General features: G+C 43.7%; 1 protein-coding gene across 9 annotated transcripts; it reads left to right on the top strand.

The window, feature by feature from the left end:
- The first annotated feature begins 768 nt into the window (after nucleotides 1–768).
- MEP-1 (zinc finger protein MEP-1) lies at nucleotides 769–13,795 on the top strand. Of its 9 annotated transcripts, none has more exons than XM_011146950.3 (9): nucleotides 769–951; nucleotides 3,657–3,925; nucleotides 7,096–7,195; nucleotides 7,863–10,289; nucleotides 10,421–10,509; nucleotides 12,340–12,516; nucleotides 12,819–12,941; nucleotides 13,103–13,207; nucleotides 13,344–13,795. In XM_011146950.3, exons 3-9 carry the CDS (start codon nucleotides 7,126–7,128, stop codon nucleotides 13,656–13,658), a joined length of 3,306 nt encoding a protein of 1,101 aa, XP_011145252.2. In that variant the 5' UTR covers nucleotides 769–951; nucleotides 3,657–3,925; nucleotides 7,096–7,125; the 3' UTR covers nucleotides 13,659–13,795. The 9 variants fall into 9 exon arrangements, with proteins under 9 accessions (XP_011145252.2, XP_011145251.2, XP_011145253.2 ...); XM_011146949.3 differs by having other exon boundaries at nucleotides 769–1,289; XM_011146951.3 differs by lacking the exons at nucleotides 769–951; nucleotides 3,657–3,925 and adding an exon at nucleotides 4,397–5,353.
- The last annotated feature ends 1,177 nt before the right edge of the window (nucleotides 13,796–14,972 follow it).

Here is a 14,972-nt window from a genome sequence, read left to right as displayed (position 1 = left end):
CAAAGTAGTTTGGTGTAAATAAGAAACTGTATGACTGAATGTGAAAAGGTTTTGTAAAAAAATAAATATTTTTTGTAGTACTAGCATGTGTTAAATATTTCAACACATGCCTCTCTAATTCATACTTATTAATATGAAAATTAGTAACATTTTTGAGAGAAACAGATTGTACAGAAACACATCGAATATGTATTTTTTCAAGATGGACAAAGAATGAGAAATGAGAATTATTTGATTTGATAATGATCTCTCAAAATGAAACGTGTATGTTGTACCGTGAAGAATAAAACAGCGTCATAAGTAATATAAAGTTATTTAATGAAAAACTGCATAATGAGAATTCGCATTTATCAGTTAATGCTCGATATAGGCATCTATATGTATCGTTCGCAATATGCATAAAAAGTATCGATCGCAGAGTCGCAGTTTATCTGCAGCAAAAGAGGGAAACATTCGCCCTCGAATCCTCGGGAATCGTTCTTAAATTTTGAACAATCCCCATGACAAGGTACACACACCCTCATTGTCAACGCGGCATTATGAAAAGGGCGGATGCCCGGCGATCGCATCAACCCCGTTCACGCCGTCGCGATTGCAAATTGCCCTTCTTACTTTTCGGGAAGCACCTCTCCCATTGGACGTACACGTGCAGCCGGTCACGTGATCGCGTGCAACAAACGCCACTGGGCCATCCGACGGTCCCTTTAACATCCAGCGTAACGTCATGAACGTCGCAGGTCACGTGACAGGCGACGTGCGCCATCTTGGCAGTTTTCGACGACGGTAGTAAGAGGTGCGAGAGGATCGGTGACGTCGCGGCTGAAATAAACATCGGGTGCATGCGAACGGATCCCCACGGCTATCGTGCGATACGAACAGCGGCGTGTATCGTGGGCAACGTGGTAGCCGCGTGTACCGCCGCAGGTGTTCGCCGGTGCGCCCAACTGAACGGTCAGTGCGAATTTAAATTTGAGCGCGGCAATCGGACGCGTGTGTGCGATGCGATTCGATGTGATCGTCATCGTCCGGGGGGGCTGACGTGATCCGCGCCGAGTCGGCGGCAGCTGTTCGACGGGCACATAGCGGCCGTCACGCAGAAATGGCGGGAGCTCGCTGCTCGCTGCTGCTAGCGGTCGTGGCGTACGCTGAGCGTGGCTGATGGTGACGTGTGTGTGTGTGTGTGTGTGTAGAGTGAGCGAGCGAGAGAGAGAGAGAGAGAGAGAGAAAGAGAGAGGTACGAGAGATGAAAGCTTGTCATGGGACAAATGAGAGCAGATCCCGTGCGATCAGTACGTATCAATTGGTCCTTTGATTTTTGCATGCTCTCCTCTCACGAAGCAAACGTTTGCGACACGAAGCGTCGCTGAGCGGAGCATTGTGCAATCAGGGCTGTGCGCATTCATGGGGTGCCCCGCGTTCTTCTCTTATCTCCCTCCCTCGCAGCCGTGAGATTCATCCTGCCTCGCTCTTCTGTGCGAACGAACTCGCGTATGTGTACCAACCTCCTCTCATTGCTGCAAGGCCGTAACGACACGAACACTCTTGCATCGGTAAACAATGCCAGAAATCCTAAGTGGCGGCTAGGTAGGGAGTTTTGGTCGAAAACGTCAACAGTGGCGTCTTGCTGGCGCCCAAGACCCTGTGGCCCATCCGAAATTAATCCAAGGGTAGCTAACTATGTATATTATCGCTGTCAGTCGATAAAATTATCCGGAATTTCGTGAGTTGGTTGGTCGGTTGGTTTCAACGCGGTTATGACGAATGAAAAGGATACACGTAACTTTTCTTATGAGCAAAGAAAAACGATATTTTCGCGCGTGAATTTTCTGCTACCTTTTGACGGTTGTTTCGTAGCAACCTTTCCTCCCGATTTCCTCGTCAATTATTTATCCTGTGTAGTCGAAAAGAGATTACACTACTGACGTGATGGACTACTGGCGTTAAGATAGAAATTTTACGCGCGACGTCGCCGCAAGTTCCAAGCCCGCGGAGCCACGGTAAAAGTATAACGACGATTGAATTACGCGTGTTAAACAGATATGGTGAAATCGTGAGAAATACTGTTTCTTCCGACACGTCTCTGTTTCCTCCTCCGCGTTGCTTTTCGCCCCGAAGGATCGCGAACGCCATAAACGCGTCGCGCTCCTTCGTTGTTCTTCTTCTCCTTGCAGGAGGAGAATCTCGCCGTTGAAAGGGAAGAAATCAAGACGATTGATTCCGCATTGTGCCGATTAATCGGCGCCGATGTAGGACTCGTTTTTATGACAGGGAAGCGCCGCAGTAACGTAATTAGCTCTCGCATACGTGATGTGGCAGGGAAATAATTTTTCGCACAAACAAAACGATCGCGTAAAGACACGCGTAAATTAGTTGCGAGGGTATACATTATCGAGACTCGAGAACCTGCGATAATAACGACGACGGTATTTTCGTCAAGGCAAAATCAAATTGCTCAATCTATCGTTAAAATTGAGCGAGCGGTGAAACACTTCATTTCTCACATTTCTCACGGAGAGGATACGAATTTATTTCTCTTTTTCTTTTCGCAAGAAGGTCGCGTTATTCATCAAAGAGAGATCATGATGCTGCGATTGGATGCACAATCGTCAATTTCGAGACAGCGTTTCACTGTTGCGACGAAAGGATTGTTTCGCCTACCGGGATTCAAGGCACTTACTTACTAACGGTTTTATTATTACTTTTATTACGGCATTGATTTTACGTGTAAACTTGGCAACGCTGTATTGTACCACCACAGCGCACAGTAACGATTTCAACAGTTAAAACCGTCATGCCGACAAGACGAGAACCCGAAATTGATTTCAAACAAGTGCTCGCCCTCACGCACACGCAAACGCGCATCGCTCGCTGTCGAACATCAGGCACACGAAGAGATTCACGGAGTACCCGATATTCTTTGAAAAATGTACACGAGTCGAAGTTATTCCCCCCCGATGGGATCCAAATGATCGGAAAACATAGCTTTTAAAAAACTTTTAATATATACAACTAATAGACAGTTTTAATCAATTTTCCATACAGGACGAGAGCACGAAAGCTACTTAGGAGGATTTCACAGTGCAAAATGAATTTCCTGTTGGAATTACTTTCCTGTTAGATAAAAAAAACTCTGTAAAATTTATCGAGGGAAATTCACCTCTCCTTTTACGTCAATAATCCTTTCGAAAATAATACAAATAAATTATACTGTATTCTCAAGAAATTTCACATGTACCTTACTTCATATACAACCCCTCGTTATATTATTCCATTTAAGATAAAGGTGTTACATCTTGATGTATCTGGAATTAATCGCGGAGTATATTCTCCCCGTAAATCGGGGAAGTGGTTAATACACGGACAGACGCAACAGACGTATCCAGCAACGACCCCTCCTAAAAGCAACCTCTCTCTCAGCCTCCCTCTGCCCCTCAACCTCACCGCCTCACATCCTCCTCTTTCTCCTCGTTTCGTCGTCGCATCTCCTACAACGAAAAAAAAGTAAAGAGCCGCTGTAGGATCTAACGCGCGGGGGACGCCGCTCGCACAATTCTCGTATTACGGCCCTGGGCATAACTTTTTAACGCTTCCCACCCGTCGCTCCTGCCCTCTAGTGTGTGTGCCAATCGTCAGCGATGAATGTTCACTATTTACAGGTTTTGTGAATAAACCGCGTAATCGTGCTTCGCTTGTGCGTTCGAGTGCTGTCGGACTATCGTTACTACGTGCAGCAGCAACAGCAGAAACAGAGGATCGAACGACATCGTCTCTACCGAGGACGAGGATCATGTGTGCGAGGATGTCGCGCCGTCCGACGCTCGCGTAGGAGAGCCCTGTCGTCGTAGTTGCCGTCGTCGTCGTCGCCACTGCCGCCACCACCGCCGTCGTTGTCGTCGCCGTCTTCTCCTTGTTCTTCATCTCTAAGGTACGTGTACTGTACGTCGTGACAATGTCTGTCTTCATCGTGGGGTGAAATTGTCGCGTGCCGGTTCTAGAGCAACGATCGGGGACTTTTGAGAGAGAGAGAGAGAGAGAGAGAGAGAGAGAGAGAGAGAGAGAGAGAGAGAGAGAGAGAGAGAGAGAGAGAGAGAGAGAGAGAGAGAGAGAGAGAGAGAGAGACGTACGGACAGACAGACAGGGGGGTGGAGGGAAAGAGGGTGTGTGTGGTGTGGTAAGAGAGAAAAAGAGAGGGGAGAGGGCGAAAGAGAGAGAGAGAGAGAGAGAGAGAGAGAAAGAGAAGAGAGAATAGACGGATTCAATCTTGGAAAGGGCAGAAGATGAAAAGATTAACTTCAGAATTCAGCGGGAAAAACGAAACTGCGGTGGTTCCGCTCGCATCGTGTGCGTTTTTTTCATTTATATTCCTAGCCTTTGTGCGCTGGAGATGAGACAGACCTAGTGCACGACTCGACGGCTAGAGTATATAATGTGTGTGTGTGTGTGTGTGTGTGTGAGTGCGCGCGTGCGCACGTATATATGATATGTATGTGCGAGGGATATGCAAAAAGAAACATGCGATGCAAACTGCTCTCGATGACGGTCCCCTGGTTCCTCGTCTTGGCTACATTGCTGGCAACGTTCAAAGTGTATACATCGCGAAGCTATAGCCGGGCGTGCGTATGATCAGGACCTAAGTGGCACACGGCCGCGCGTCGTGGACGGGCTTTTACACGCGTCTCTCTCTCCCTACGCTTCTGCGCTCTACGGAGTGCGCGTCGTCGCTGCCCTCGGCGTGTCTCGAGTATGCGGTGGCTCGCTTAAAAAAAAAAAAAAAGAAACGAAAAAGGAAAGTGCATCTTCTCGACGAACCGCCTTTTCTCTCTCTCTCTCTCTCTCTCTCTCTTTCTCTCCCCCTCACACACAACCGACGACGCTTCGAATTCGCGCGAGTTTCTCGCCGCGAAACGAAACGTCACGACGCTCATGCCACAGAGAGCGCTCGTTCGCCCTTCACGAAGAAGACCCGGAGAGTCCCGTAGTCGGAATCCGGTGCCCTCACCGGCGGAATATAGACGCGACGACGATCGTCGACGCGGTGAACGGCGCCGGAAGGCTACACCTTTTGTACTTTCGTGTGCAATCGGTGCGGCTTGACATCGCGCGCGCGGCGAGGAGGAGGGCGCAAGGTGTAGGAGAGTGCAAGAGAGTGCACACGACGCGAGCGGTCTGACGATATCCTCGAGAGAGGGCCTCGACCTCCGCGACCGACTCCAGTTCGAGAGCGGGTGTTGTACCGTGGTGTTCCGGTGATACCGTCCGTGAGAACGCGAGCTCGCGTGCGAGTGGAGAACGTCGTCGTCGTCGTCGTCGTCGACAGTGAGACGACGAGTGAGACTTCGCGAAACACGCGTCTGTGAGTACCGCGTTGACGCGAAAGAGACCCGATCTTGACTGTCCCTCGACCGGCCGAATCCTTCGACACGGTGAGAACGCGCATTCTACGGCGCGCGTTCGTCGAATTCACATTGGCGAGTGAAAGGAGCCTCGAGTTTTCGAAAAGTCTTCTTCCCGGCTCGTCTCCTTCCAGATTCCGCTAAACCCTGAATACGTCGCGCGCACTATAACCTCTAAGCCGCGCGCACGTCGATGTCTCCGTAAGTCTGTTCGTTTTCGATGGACTTCTGGACTGATGCAATAAATTGGAATGAAACGAACGACATATTACTCTCTTTCACACTGATTTATCGCACCAATGCGCACCGGTTGAGAAGTTCCTCGTAAACGAACAGACCTCATATCGGTCACGGCTGAAACCCTCCGATGTCCCCTTTCTTCTTCCCCGCCCTCTCGCTCCGCATCTCCTCTCGTGCGGGAGATGACAAGCGAGCGAATAGCCGCGCGCACACGTTGCTTCTCTTCGCTTTCTTGCCTTGCGACGCCGACGCCGGGCTACGTCGCCCGAGAGGCTCACGAATGACGATGCGGTGACCCGGTAGCCGCATCGTCAACTTGTGAATTCAGTGATCTGTTCCTCACCACCATTGACGGATACGTTCTCGGGAGCGTGTGCTTGACTATATACTCGACATGTCATGTTCGTCGTTAATAATCTTCATCGTCGTCCTCTCGTCGGCGTAGCACCTCATCTTCATCATGTTCAACATGTACGGCATTTCGCTGGGAAGGTCTGCGCGCGAGCGCACCCGCTGCGTATATACGTATATGCATGCATACAGACGCATATGCGCGGTGGAGTCTTCAAGTGTAGGTGTAGGAGGTTGGTAGGTTGTGCGAAGGTTGAGAGAGGAGAGGCGCGCAAGGAGAATCGAGACCGATCAACTGGCTGGCTGGCTGGCTGGCTGGCTAGCAGCTAGCTAGCTGGCTAGCTGGCAAGCAAGCAAGCAAGCTGATCTCCGTCTGATTGACTGATGCTTGTGAATATCAAAACGGTGGCTAACTGAGCGCAGGTGACTGACTGGGAGACAACGCTAAACGTTTTCTAGCGCGAGTGAAATAGACTCCGAGCTAGGATAACCCATTGGTGCGTTCGTTCATTCGTTGATACGTCTGTGCGTCTGTCCGTCCGTCTATCCTGTCTGCTGTTCGGCCATCCGTCCGTTTGTCCATCCGACCGTTCGTCCGTTTGTCTGTCTGTTCATTCGTCCGTCGGTCTGTCCATCCATCCGTCGGTCTGTCCATCCATCCGTCCGTCCGTCCGTCCATTCTTCGTTCGTCCGTCTGTCCGTCCGTCCGTCCGTTCGTTCGTCGTTCGTCAGTTCGCGTGTGCGCGCGTGTAGCACAGTGAACCGTGTACTCCGCTCATACACTGAAGAGAGAGCGAAAGCGTAGCCTCAGACGACGCCGTAGTCGTCATCGTCGTCGTACTCGTTTGACGCGGTTCGGGCACGGTCTTCGAGAACCCTCATCACGCCGAGGACCCCTGTCGGAAGTTTGTTGGTTATGGGAGCGAGAGCGGAAGCAAGTGCGGAATTCGCAGCGCCATTTTGAAAAATTCGGCCCCGCTAAAAATTCCTTCCCTCCCGTTCGTCTGTGCCCCCTCGCTGTCCTAGGATAAAGAGCGTGCAACAGAACGCTTTACCATCTCTCTCGCTTTAAAGCTGCCGATTGTTATCAGTGTTGTCGTTAATTGTTTAGATCGACCGCGCGGCGAATCGTGGTGGACCCATGGAAGGTACTTTGGAAGACTCTCCTACTAAGGACTCTTCTCGGAGTAGTCCTGACAAGCATATGAAAGGTATGCACAGCCCTTTACTTTGGTAGTCGGATCTCGGTGTTAGCTTTTTATATAAATGGTTGTTGGAATGATTTCTTCTACTCGGGACTCTTCTCGGGATTAGAGATATTTTGTCATTGTATTATTTTGTCATAATGGTTCAATGGTAATAACATTGTAGACTAATTTATCACTGGCTGTGATAATTATAGGCGACATTGTGCTTTATTTGCATAGTATCAATTATTGATTTGAAAGTTTCTTGTAGAAAAAAATAGTTGAAGAAATTACATTTTTACCTCTGTATAATTTATATATGTGCACGCTCTCCTGGATTATAGTGATCTGTCTAGAGTAAAAATATATAGTATATATTTAGAATAGCAACTGTGTAGAAAATATATTAACATCTTGTGTTGCTTCATAATATAGCATATAGAGATTGTTATATGAGCTCTTTCAACTTGACATTTAAATATGAATGCAAGTATCACCAGTCAGTTTTATATTAAAATTATACAGAAATGTTATATCTTGAAAGTGATGAGACTTTAGAGATATTCTTGATAAAGTATAATTTGGAAGTTCAATTAAAATATATTTCTCTTTCTTATATTTCTTGATTTAAATATATTTATATAATAAATAATAACTACTTTTATTAAGAGTATTCCATAATTGCTTGCAGATGTAATTATACCAAACGGGGTCAATGGGAGCTATAGTGCTGACAACGAAGAATACATGGATACTAGTGATAATACAAACAAGACTGTGTCAAAAGAGATGGTTACAGAAGAGGAAGAAGAAGGTGATGAAGAAGAAGGTGATGAAGAAGAAGGTGATGAAGAAGAAGAAGATGATGATGATGATGATGATGATGGAGATGAAGAGGATGACGAGGATGATGATCGTGAAAGCGAAGAAGGAAAGAAAAAAGGTAGTGAGACAAAAGATGCAATAGATAATAGTAGTAAAGAGGGTGAAACGGTTGAGCCCAAAAATGACTTTAATGTAATGAAATCATCCGAGGGTGTCAGTGAGACGAACAATTCTAGTGAAGTGTCTAAAACTGAAGCTGAGTGTAAAACCACTACATCTTGTGATGAGGCTATAGAGGTGGACGAACAGAGTAACAATTCTGACGTAGAGTGTCTTGACGAGAGCATTACGGAAATACAATTGGATAATGATGATGTGTTCATTTCGAAGAAATCTGCTGAGAAGCAAGACAACAATGATATGTCAAGTAATAGCGATGTGCAACAGTTAAACGACAGTAGCGAAATGGCTGACAGTAGCTTCGAGACATCGGATGTCAAGCTCTGTGAGGAAAATGGTAGCTGCGATAGTCCCGATATTGAAGAGATAACCGACAATGCAAAGAATAATGGACATAATGTATCAGTAGAACGTACCGTTAAAGATCCTACGAAACAACGGAAACCACGAAAACAAATAGATCTTAGTAATATTACGCCAAGAAGAAGTTCACGTAACATTAAACGAACGAGCTATATAGAGAAAGAAATTGAGGAGGAAGTAGAAGACGATGGATCGGACATAGAGGAAATCAAGCCGGAAGATCCGTTAGCCGGTATCGATAGTAAGGACAAGGAGAATTCAAAACTGAAGTCACCGGTCAAGAATAGCAAAACAACCATCGTCGTGAACGATACCAAGCGTTTGGTGGAAATAGCCGCCGGTAGCAAATCCGTCAAAGGCGGAAAGAAGGAGCCCACATTAGTTATAATAGACACCAACTCCATTCTTTCGGGACGCGGTGGAGTGCCTGTAAGTAACAGCAAACCTCACCACTCTGTCTCCAATTCCAGTCCCTTCTCGGTAATGCCGATGGGTATGGGGCAAACGCAAACGATGTACCCCAATATGAGGACAACTATTACGCCGGTTCCCATGACTTCGAAAACGGCACAGTTGAGCCCCAAAACCAGTAGCAGTATGACCACGGTTACGCCGGCGGCACCTCCGATTTTGCCGACGCTGACTGACGATATGTTCGTGGTCGAGGCGCCATCCTTCATAGTACCTTACGTATATGAGAAACCGCCTCTGAAGCCGCTGAAAGAATTTGTCACTAAATTGGAAAAAAGCATCGAAGAAAGAGAAAGAGAAGAAAAACAGAAAAGAAACACTGACGGAAACAAAGATAGCGAAGAGCACAGGGAAGATTTTTCAGACACCTCTAAGAAAGGAAGCGAAAAGTCTGACGAGAGCGAAAATGAGGGAAAAAGCAAGAAGGACATTGACGACCGAGCAGTTGACAATTCAATAGACTTGACCGAGCACGGATTCAGTAGTTTAGGCGATAAGAACGATCATTTACGGCAAGATGACAGAAACAAAATACCGACATACTTTGACTTGCCGCTAGGCAAATTCTTCATACAAATCGGAACGAGCCTAGTTCAGGAGTATGTGCAAACCGATCTCTTACGAACTCAAAAGCGCAAACAAGGCAAGAGCAGCACGTCGGCCGAGACTCAATTAGCTATAAACTCGCTTATCAAGAATCTAGAATTTAGCAAAGAGAACAATGAACCATTCCATTTAGAGATGAAGAAATGCGAATTCTGTAGTTTTAAAACGGAATCGACCTTAGTCATGCAACATCATCTAGAGACACCGCATATGCGTAATTACGTTTACAAGTGCAACTTCTGCCCGATCGAGGTGCGCAGTCCTCACGATATCCTCTTTCACATGGAGGCGGAGCATAATACTCGCGGTAGATTGGAACGCGGTCCAGCCTTCCATCAATGCCCGAACTGTCCGTTCGAGGACAATCAGAAGGGCAAATTGACGCGGCACATTCTCGCCTGCACCAAAAAGTTCCGGCCAGAACGAAATCTAGAGCCAGCTGCGGATTGGGAGCCACCGGCGAAGATACCTAGACTGAATCGTGCGCGACCCGTCGGCCCGACTAATCCGAATGCGCTCGCAGCAATGGCAATGAGCGGTAAAGGTCCACAACCATTGTTACCGAAGTTGCTTCCCGCGCCGATCACCGGTCGTGGTAGGGGACGGCCGCCCATGCAACCGAGATACTCCGATCTGAAAACACTACGGCCAGGTGCCACTGCAATACGGCAAGGTGAGGCGAATAATTTTTAAGAGGTGAAGAGGGGAGAATAGCATAAGAATATAATGCAAACATTTGTTTTGTTTGCATTTGTTGTAGATCTTTACGTGTATCGACATGTACTGATGTAAGTTGTATTTCAGATAATGTTGCAGGAATGATGTATCGTCCCACATCTTCTGGCTTATTGGTACCCACGTCATACCAGTTTGGTAGTAACCAAATATTCCAGGTAAACAGCATTTATCTGTTTATTTTTTACGTAGGTGTTTGTATTCTCTGTGTGCACATGCAGACACTGACAATCTAGCGTGGTGAGCGTAATGGTACACGACGTATAATTCTTACTTTAGAGAAGCCGAAAAGATGCATTGCAACACGTCGAAATTCTTCATTTAAAATTCAATTCACGCTGTAAATCATGATATTTACTATAATGCTATGAAAGTTCCTCTCCTCCTCCCCCCTAAGAAAGCGTAATACACGTTGCACACACACACATACACACACGTATACACCCCTCATCCATACGTATACAGTTAACATTATAATTTGTAAACCTGCATATCTTTACATTTTTTTATCGCAAAATCGAAATATATGCTTATACTAACATATACAAGGGCGATGATAATTGTGAAAAGTCATGCCCTTCAAACTGGAAAAAAGAACTGCAATATCACACGCATCACACATAAAAATAGAATGAACTATATATACGACTTAAGTATTCAATGTATTCATATCAAACTGTGTCTGCATATTATTAAACTACACAATATATAATATTACTGTTGGTCGCATTTTCTTCATGGATGTGTATACCGTTACTTTATTTTGTTGTGAAATGGTATCTGTGCAATAATTATCGACAAAATATAGGCAGGATGGCGCAAGCTAAATGCTGAAAATAAAGCATAGTTATAAATGTGTAAAATTGGGTGAAGGCAAAACACAAGGGTGGACGAATTAATTTTTACTTATTAAATGTTTCGTCAGTATTGATATCATGAATCTTTTACATTAGGAAATTTGTACGCTAATTTGAGTAAAAATCATTTCTTCTGGATATTGGGAATAACTGAATTAATATATTTCTCGTACTGTCTCATATCTGTTGTAACAATGAAGAAGAGGATGTAAGTCACACCGATTTTTAGACTGTATGGGTTGTCTTATTTCTAGTAACGATGTTTACGAATGTGTGTACACACACTCGAAATATCACACTTTAAATAGACCGAAAGCTACGAGAACTAGTAAAAAAGATATATGGGTGGTGGCAGGTGGTGGGTGGCTCTGGGACTGTCATGTCGGCTGTCTCGGGAGTGAGTAGCAGTAGCGGCGGCAGTTCCGGTCAACCCACACCAATTGCACTTGTACCCAACGTAATCGACTCTCTGTCTAGGTTGTCCTCATCACAGGTAAATAAATATTGGAAAATACCAGTGGGAAAGAATATTCTGATCTCATGATATTTGTGGCCGCATGCGAGACGATGTGTTTTTTCGCATTCATAGCTTGTGTGTGCGTTCATAGCTTGTGAATCTTAACATCACGCACAACAGTATCAATTCCCCCCTGCCTAATTTACTTTTGCAGGCCAGTTGTTTCTTCGTAATTATATATGCACACACAACAACTAAAAAAGAAACGTTTACACATATGTGTCCAGTTTCTAATCTTTTTTGTATACCCTTTTATTCATTTATACACAACAGTACACTGCTACACATTTACAAAACAGCAAGCGCTAAATCTTTATCATTTAGTTTATATATAATCCTCTCATTAACACTGAAAACGTGAATATTTATCTTAATTCTTAAATAAAAGAATAAAGGAATATAAATATGCGTACAAATGTACACATGGACACGTTTACACATATGTGAGAATGAAAAACAATCTAACAAACGTGTACGGTTTTTATTTGAAGATGCAATTTTCAGGTGGATACTACTAATAAAAAATATTTATTGGTATATAATTTACAAAAATAACATGATTTATTCGATATATCTGTGTATTCTGAATAACGTAGGTACTTTGTATTTTTCAGAACACATCAACCAGCCCCAAGAACCCCACAGCGAAGTTATTAAGTCAGCCGAGTATATCTATTACTCCATTACCACGTACGACATCTCAAACCTCCATTCCAGGATCAGGCACTTCTTCAAAATCTGGAGGAAAGAGTTCGTTTGTTATATGTGAAATTTGTGACGGATACATTAAGGTAAGTGTAACAATAATACATTTATCAATTTTATGTTTTCCTCGTTTAAACGTTAACTGTACCCAGAATTACGCATACATATAAAAAAAAACTTATTTAATTGTATTTAATTTGTAAAAGTAATTTGTAAATTGTATTTAATTTGTAAAAGAAACTTTCATAAATTGTAATTTATAAATATATCATTATAGTTCGATTTCATCGTGTCCGTAACTTTAAGATTCTATCAATATTAGATCGTACGTAATAATACGTGAATTTCTTCAAAGAACTTGTACTGAATTCCATCATGTTTATTTTAGGATCTAGAACAACTACGAAATCACATGCAATGGATCCATAAAGTAAAAATACATCCAAAGATGATTTACAACAGACCTCCGTTAAACTGCCAGAAATGCCAATTTCGATTTTTCACAGATCAGGTAAAGAGACAATTGATAAGGTATCAATGAGCCCACACACAAATTAATTATGCAATGTAATTGGAAAATATAAGAATGTTAGAATGTTACTGCTTTCAGTACAATGTGTACACATGTTTATCGCTTGTCCTCAAAGATTAATATTGCGCTTTTTTTTACAGGGTTTGGAAAGACACTTATTGGGATCTCATGGGCTTGTTACGTCCAGCATGCAAGATGCAGCAAATAAAGGAAAAGATGCAGGTCGTTGTCCATCCTGTGGCAGAGTAAGTTTAGAGTTTATCTTTTTAATGTTGCAGTAGTTAATAACTCTGATCTCCTGAAGAAGGAGAAAACGAACGAAGAGGCGCCCCGCACGAATGATGGGACTTTATTGAGAGTTAACACACGTTGATTTTCCAGGTATATCAATGGAAATTATTAAATCACGTTGCCCGAGATCACGGAATGACATTAAAGCCAGCACACCTGTCGTATAAATGTACAGTTTGCACTGCCACATTCGGTATGTACAAGCAGTTTGAGAATCACGTGTATTCGGCACATAGTGTCGTGGCGAAGAGAGTGATGGACAAGAAAAATGCGCCGGCATCACCGTCGTCCAGATCCAACGATTCCCTTCTGAAGCCGTTGAAGATCAACGACGAGATCACGATTATCCCGCAGCCAGCGAAACCCACAACCAGATCCGGCGCGACTCAAGGCAGAGGAAAATAGCAATGATGAGCTTGAGTGATACTTGTGTCTCGTCTGATCGAATTTCGCATAACTCTGTGGTATTCTCCATGCCGATCGTCGTAAACGTATGGCGATCAACGTGCCGTGTACATGTGTATGTATACTATTGCTTAAGACGCAAATAACGACATCTAAAGGAAAAAAGAAAGGAAAAGAAATCATTTGCAACTACTCGCGACAAGAACTAGTTGACTTCGTAATAATATTCCATCAATGATTATACCGATATATTTATTTAAGAATTTTTATTGTTGTTATCGGACCTACATAAAAATAGACTGTAAAAACATTAAAGGGTGGCCTTCAGTCTAACTCCTTGGTTAATCCTTATATAGCAGCGTACTCCCGACCTGTGTAACGCCTATGTGTGTATAACGGACTCTCGTGAAATACCAAGTGTATCTACACACTCAATGTGTGACGCATAACATGTCACGCGTACAGTGCGGATTATTCTCTCTTTCTATTTCTCTTTTCTCTCTATCTCTCTCCTTTCTCTCTTTCTCTGTCTCTCTCTCTCTCTTTCTCTATCTCTATCTCTATCTCTATCTTTTACATAGTGAATTATCTATGATGTGCAAATTCTTTTTCTAAGATAAATATATTCGGATTTATTCTATTTTGTTATATTATAAACGCTAACTGTCCGGGACAATGGATTGAAAGCTGTCATCTTACTCCGATTTGATAAGTCGAGAAATATGTCTGCGAAACAGTTTCTGAACGATTTACGAAGTGACAAATTGTACTAATTGACCAGAGTGCCCTCGACTGTCTCGCGAATCTATAGTACACAGGTACTAACAACAAATGTATACTATCTATCTACTGTGTGGATCTTCCGATCGTATACATACTTTCATTTCGCCATCATACATGTCTTGATCAACAGTTAATGAAATTACTCTCATACTCTTATTTATGACACACTTTGTTATATGAAAAACAGATTAATTTATAGTGTACAACGCAAGCAATTCTTTTTTTTAAATCGGACTTGTAAATTGTATCTATTACATTAAGTTTGACCCTTTAGTCTCTCGCGTTATATACTAAGACAGAAAATATCCAGTTTTATTTTCTGCGCTCTTAATAAGAACAACAAAAATGTACATTAACATAGGATATAATATAAAGAAATATATCAATAAAATAGGATGGCACACACTCGTGTATACATTTTTTCTGATAAACGATAAACGTGAATATAAAACGGATAAAATTGGATTTAGCACACGTGACGTACGACTACGTATTTATATATGTATATATATAATATAACGTTCACGATAT

Source organism: Harpegnathos saltator, unplaced genomic scaffold (genome assembly GCF_003227715.2).
Source record: "Harpegnathos saltator strain DR-91 unplaced genomic scaffold, Hsal_v8.6 scaffold45, whole genome shotgun sequence".
Classification (NCBI taxonomy): domain Eukaryota; kingdom Metazoa; phylum Arthropoda; class Insecta; order Hymenoptera; family Formicidae; genus Harpegnathos; species Harpegnathos saltator.
The sequence above is the reverse complement of the archived record's forward strand: the minus strand, read 5'-3'. Positions and strand labels throughout refer to the sequence as shown.

Bases quoted from the DNA above. Each gene is read 5' to 3' on its own strand.
- MEP-1 (XM_025301763.1), top strand. From the start codon at position 6,033: ATGTTCGTCGTTAATAATCTTCATCGTCGTCCTCTCGTCGGCGTAGCA. The intron at 7,196-7,862 runs GTATGCACAGCC...AATTGCTTGCAG, and splicing joins TCCTGACAAGCATATGAAAG to ATGTAATTATACCAAACGGG. The intron at 12,517-12,818 runs GTAAGTGTAACA...TGTTTATTTTAG, and splicing joins TTTGTGACGGATACATTAAG to GATCTAGAACAACTACGAAA.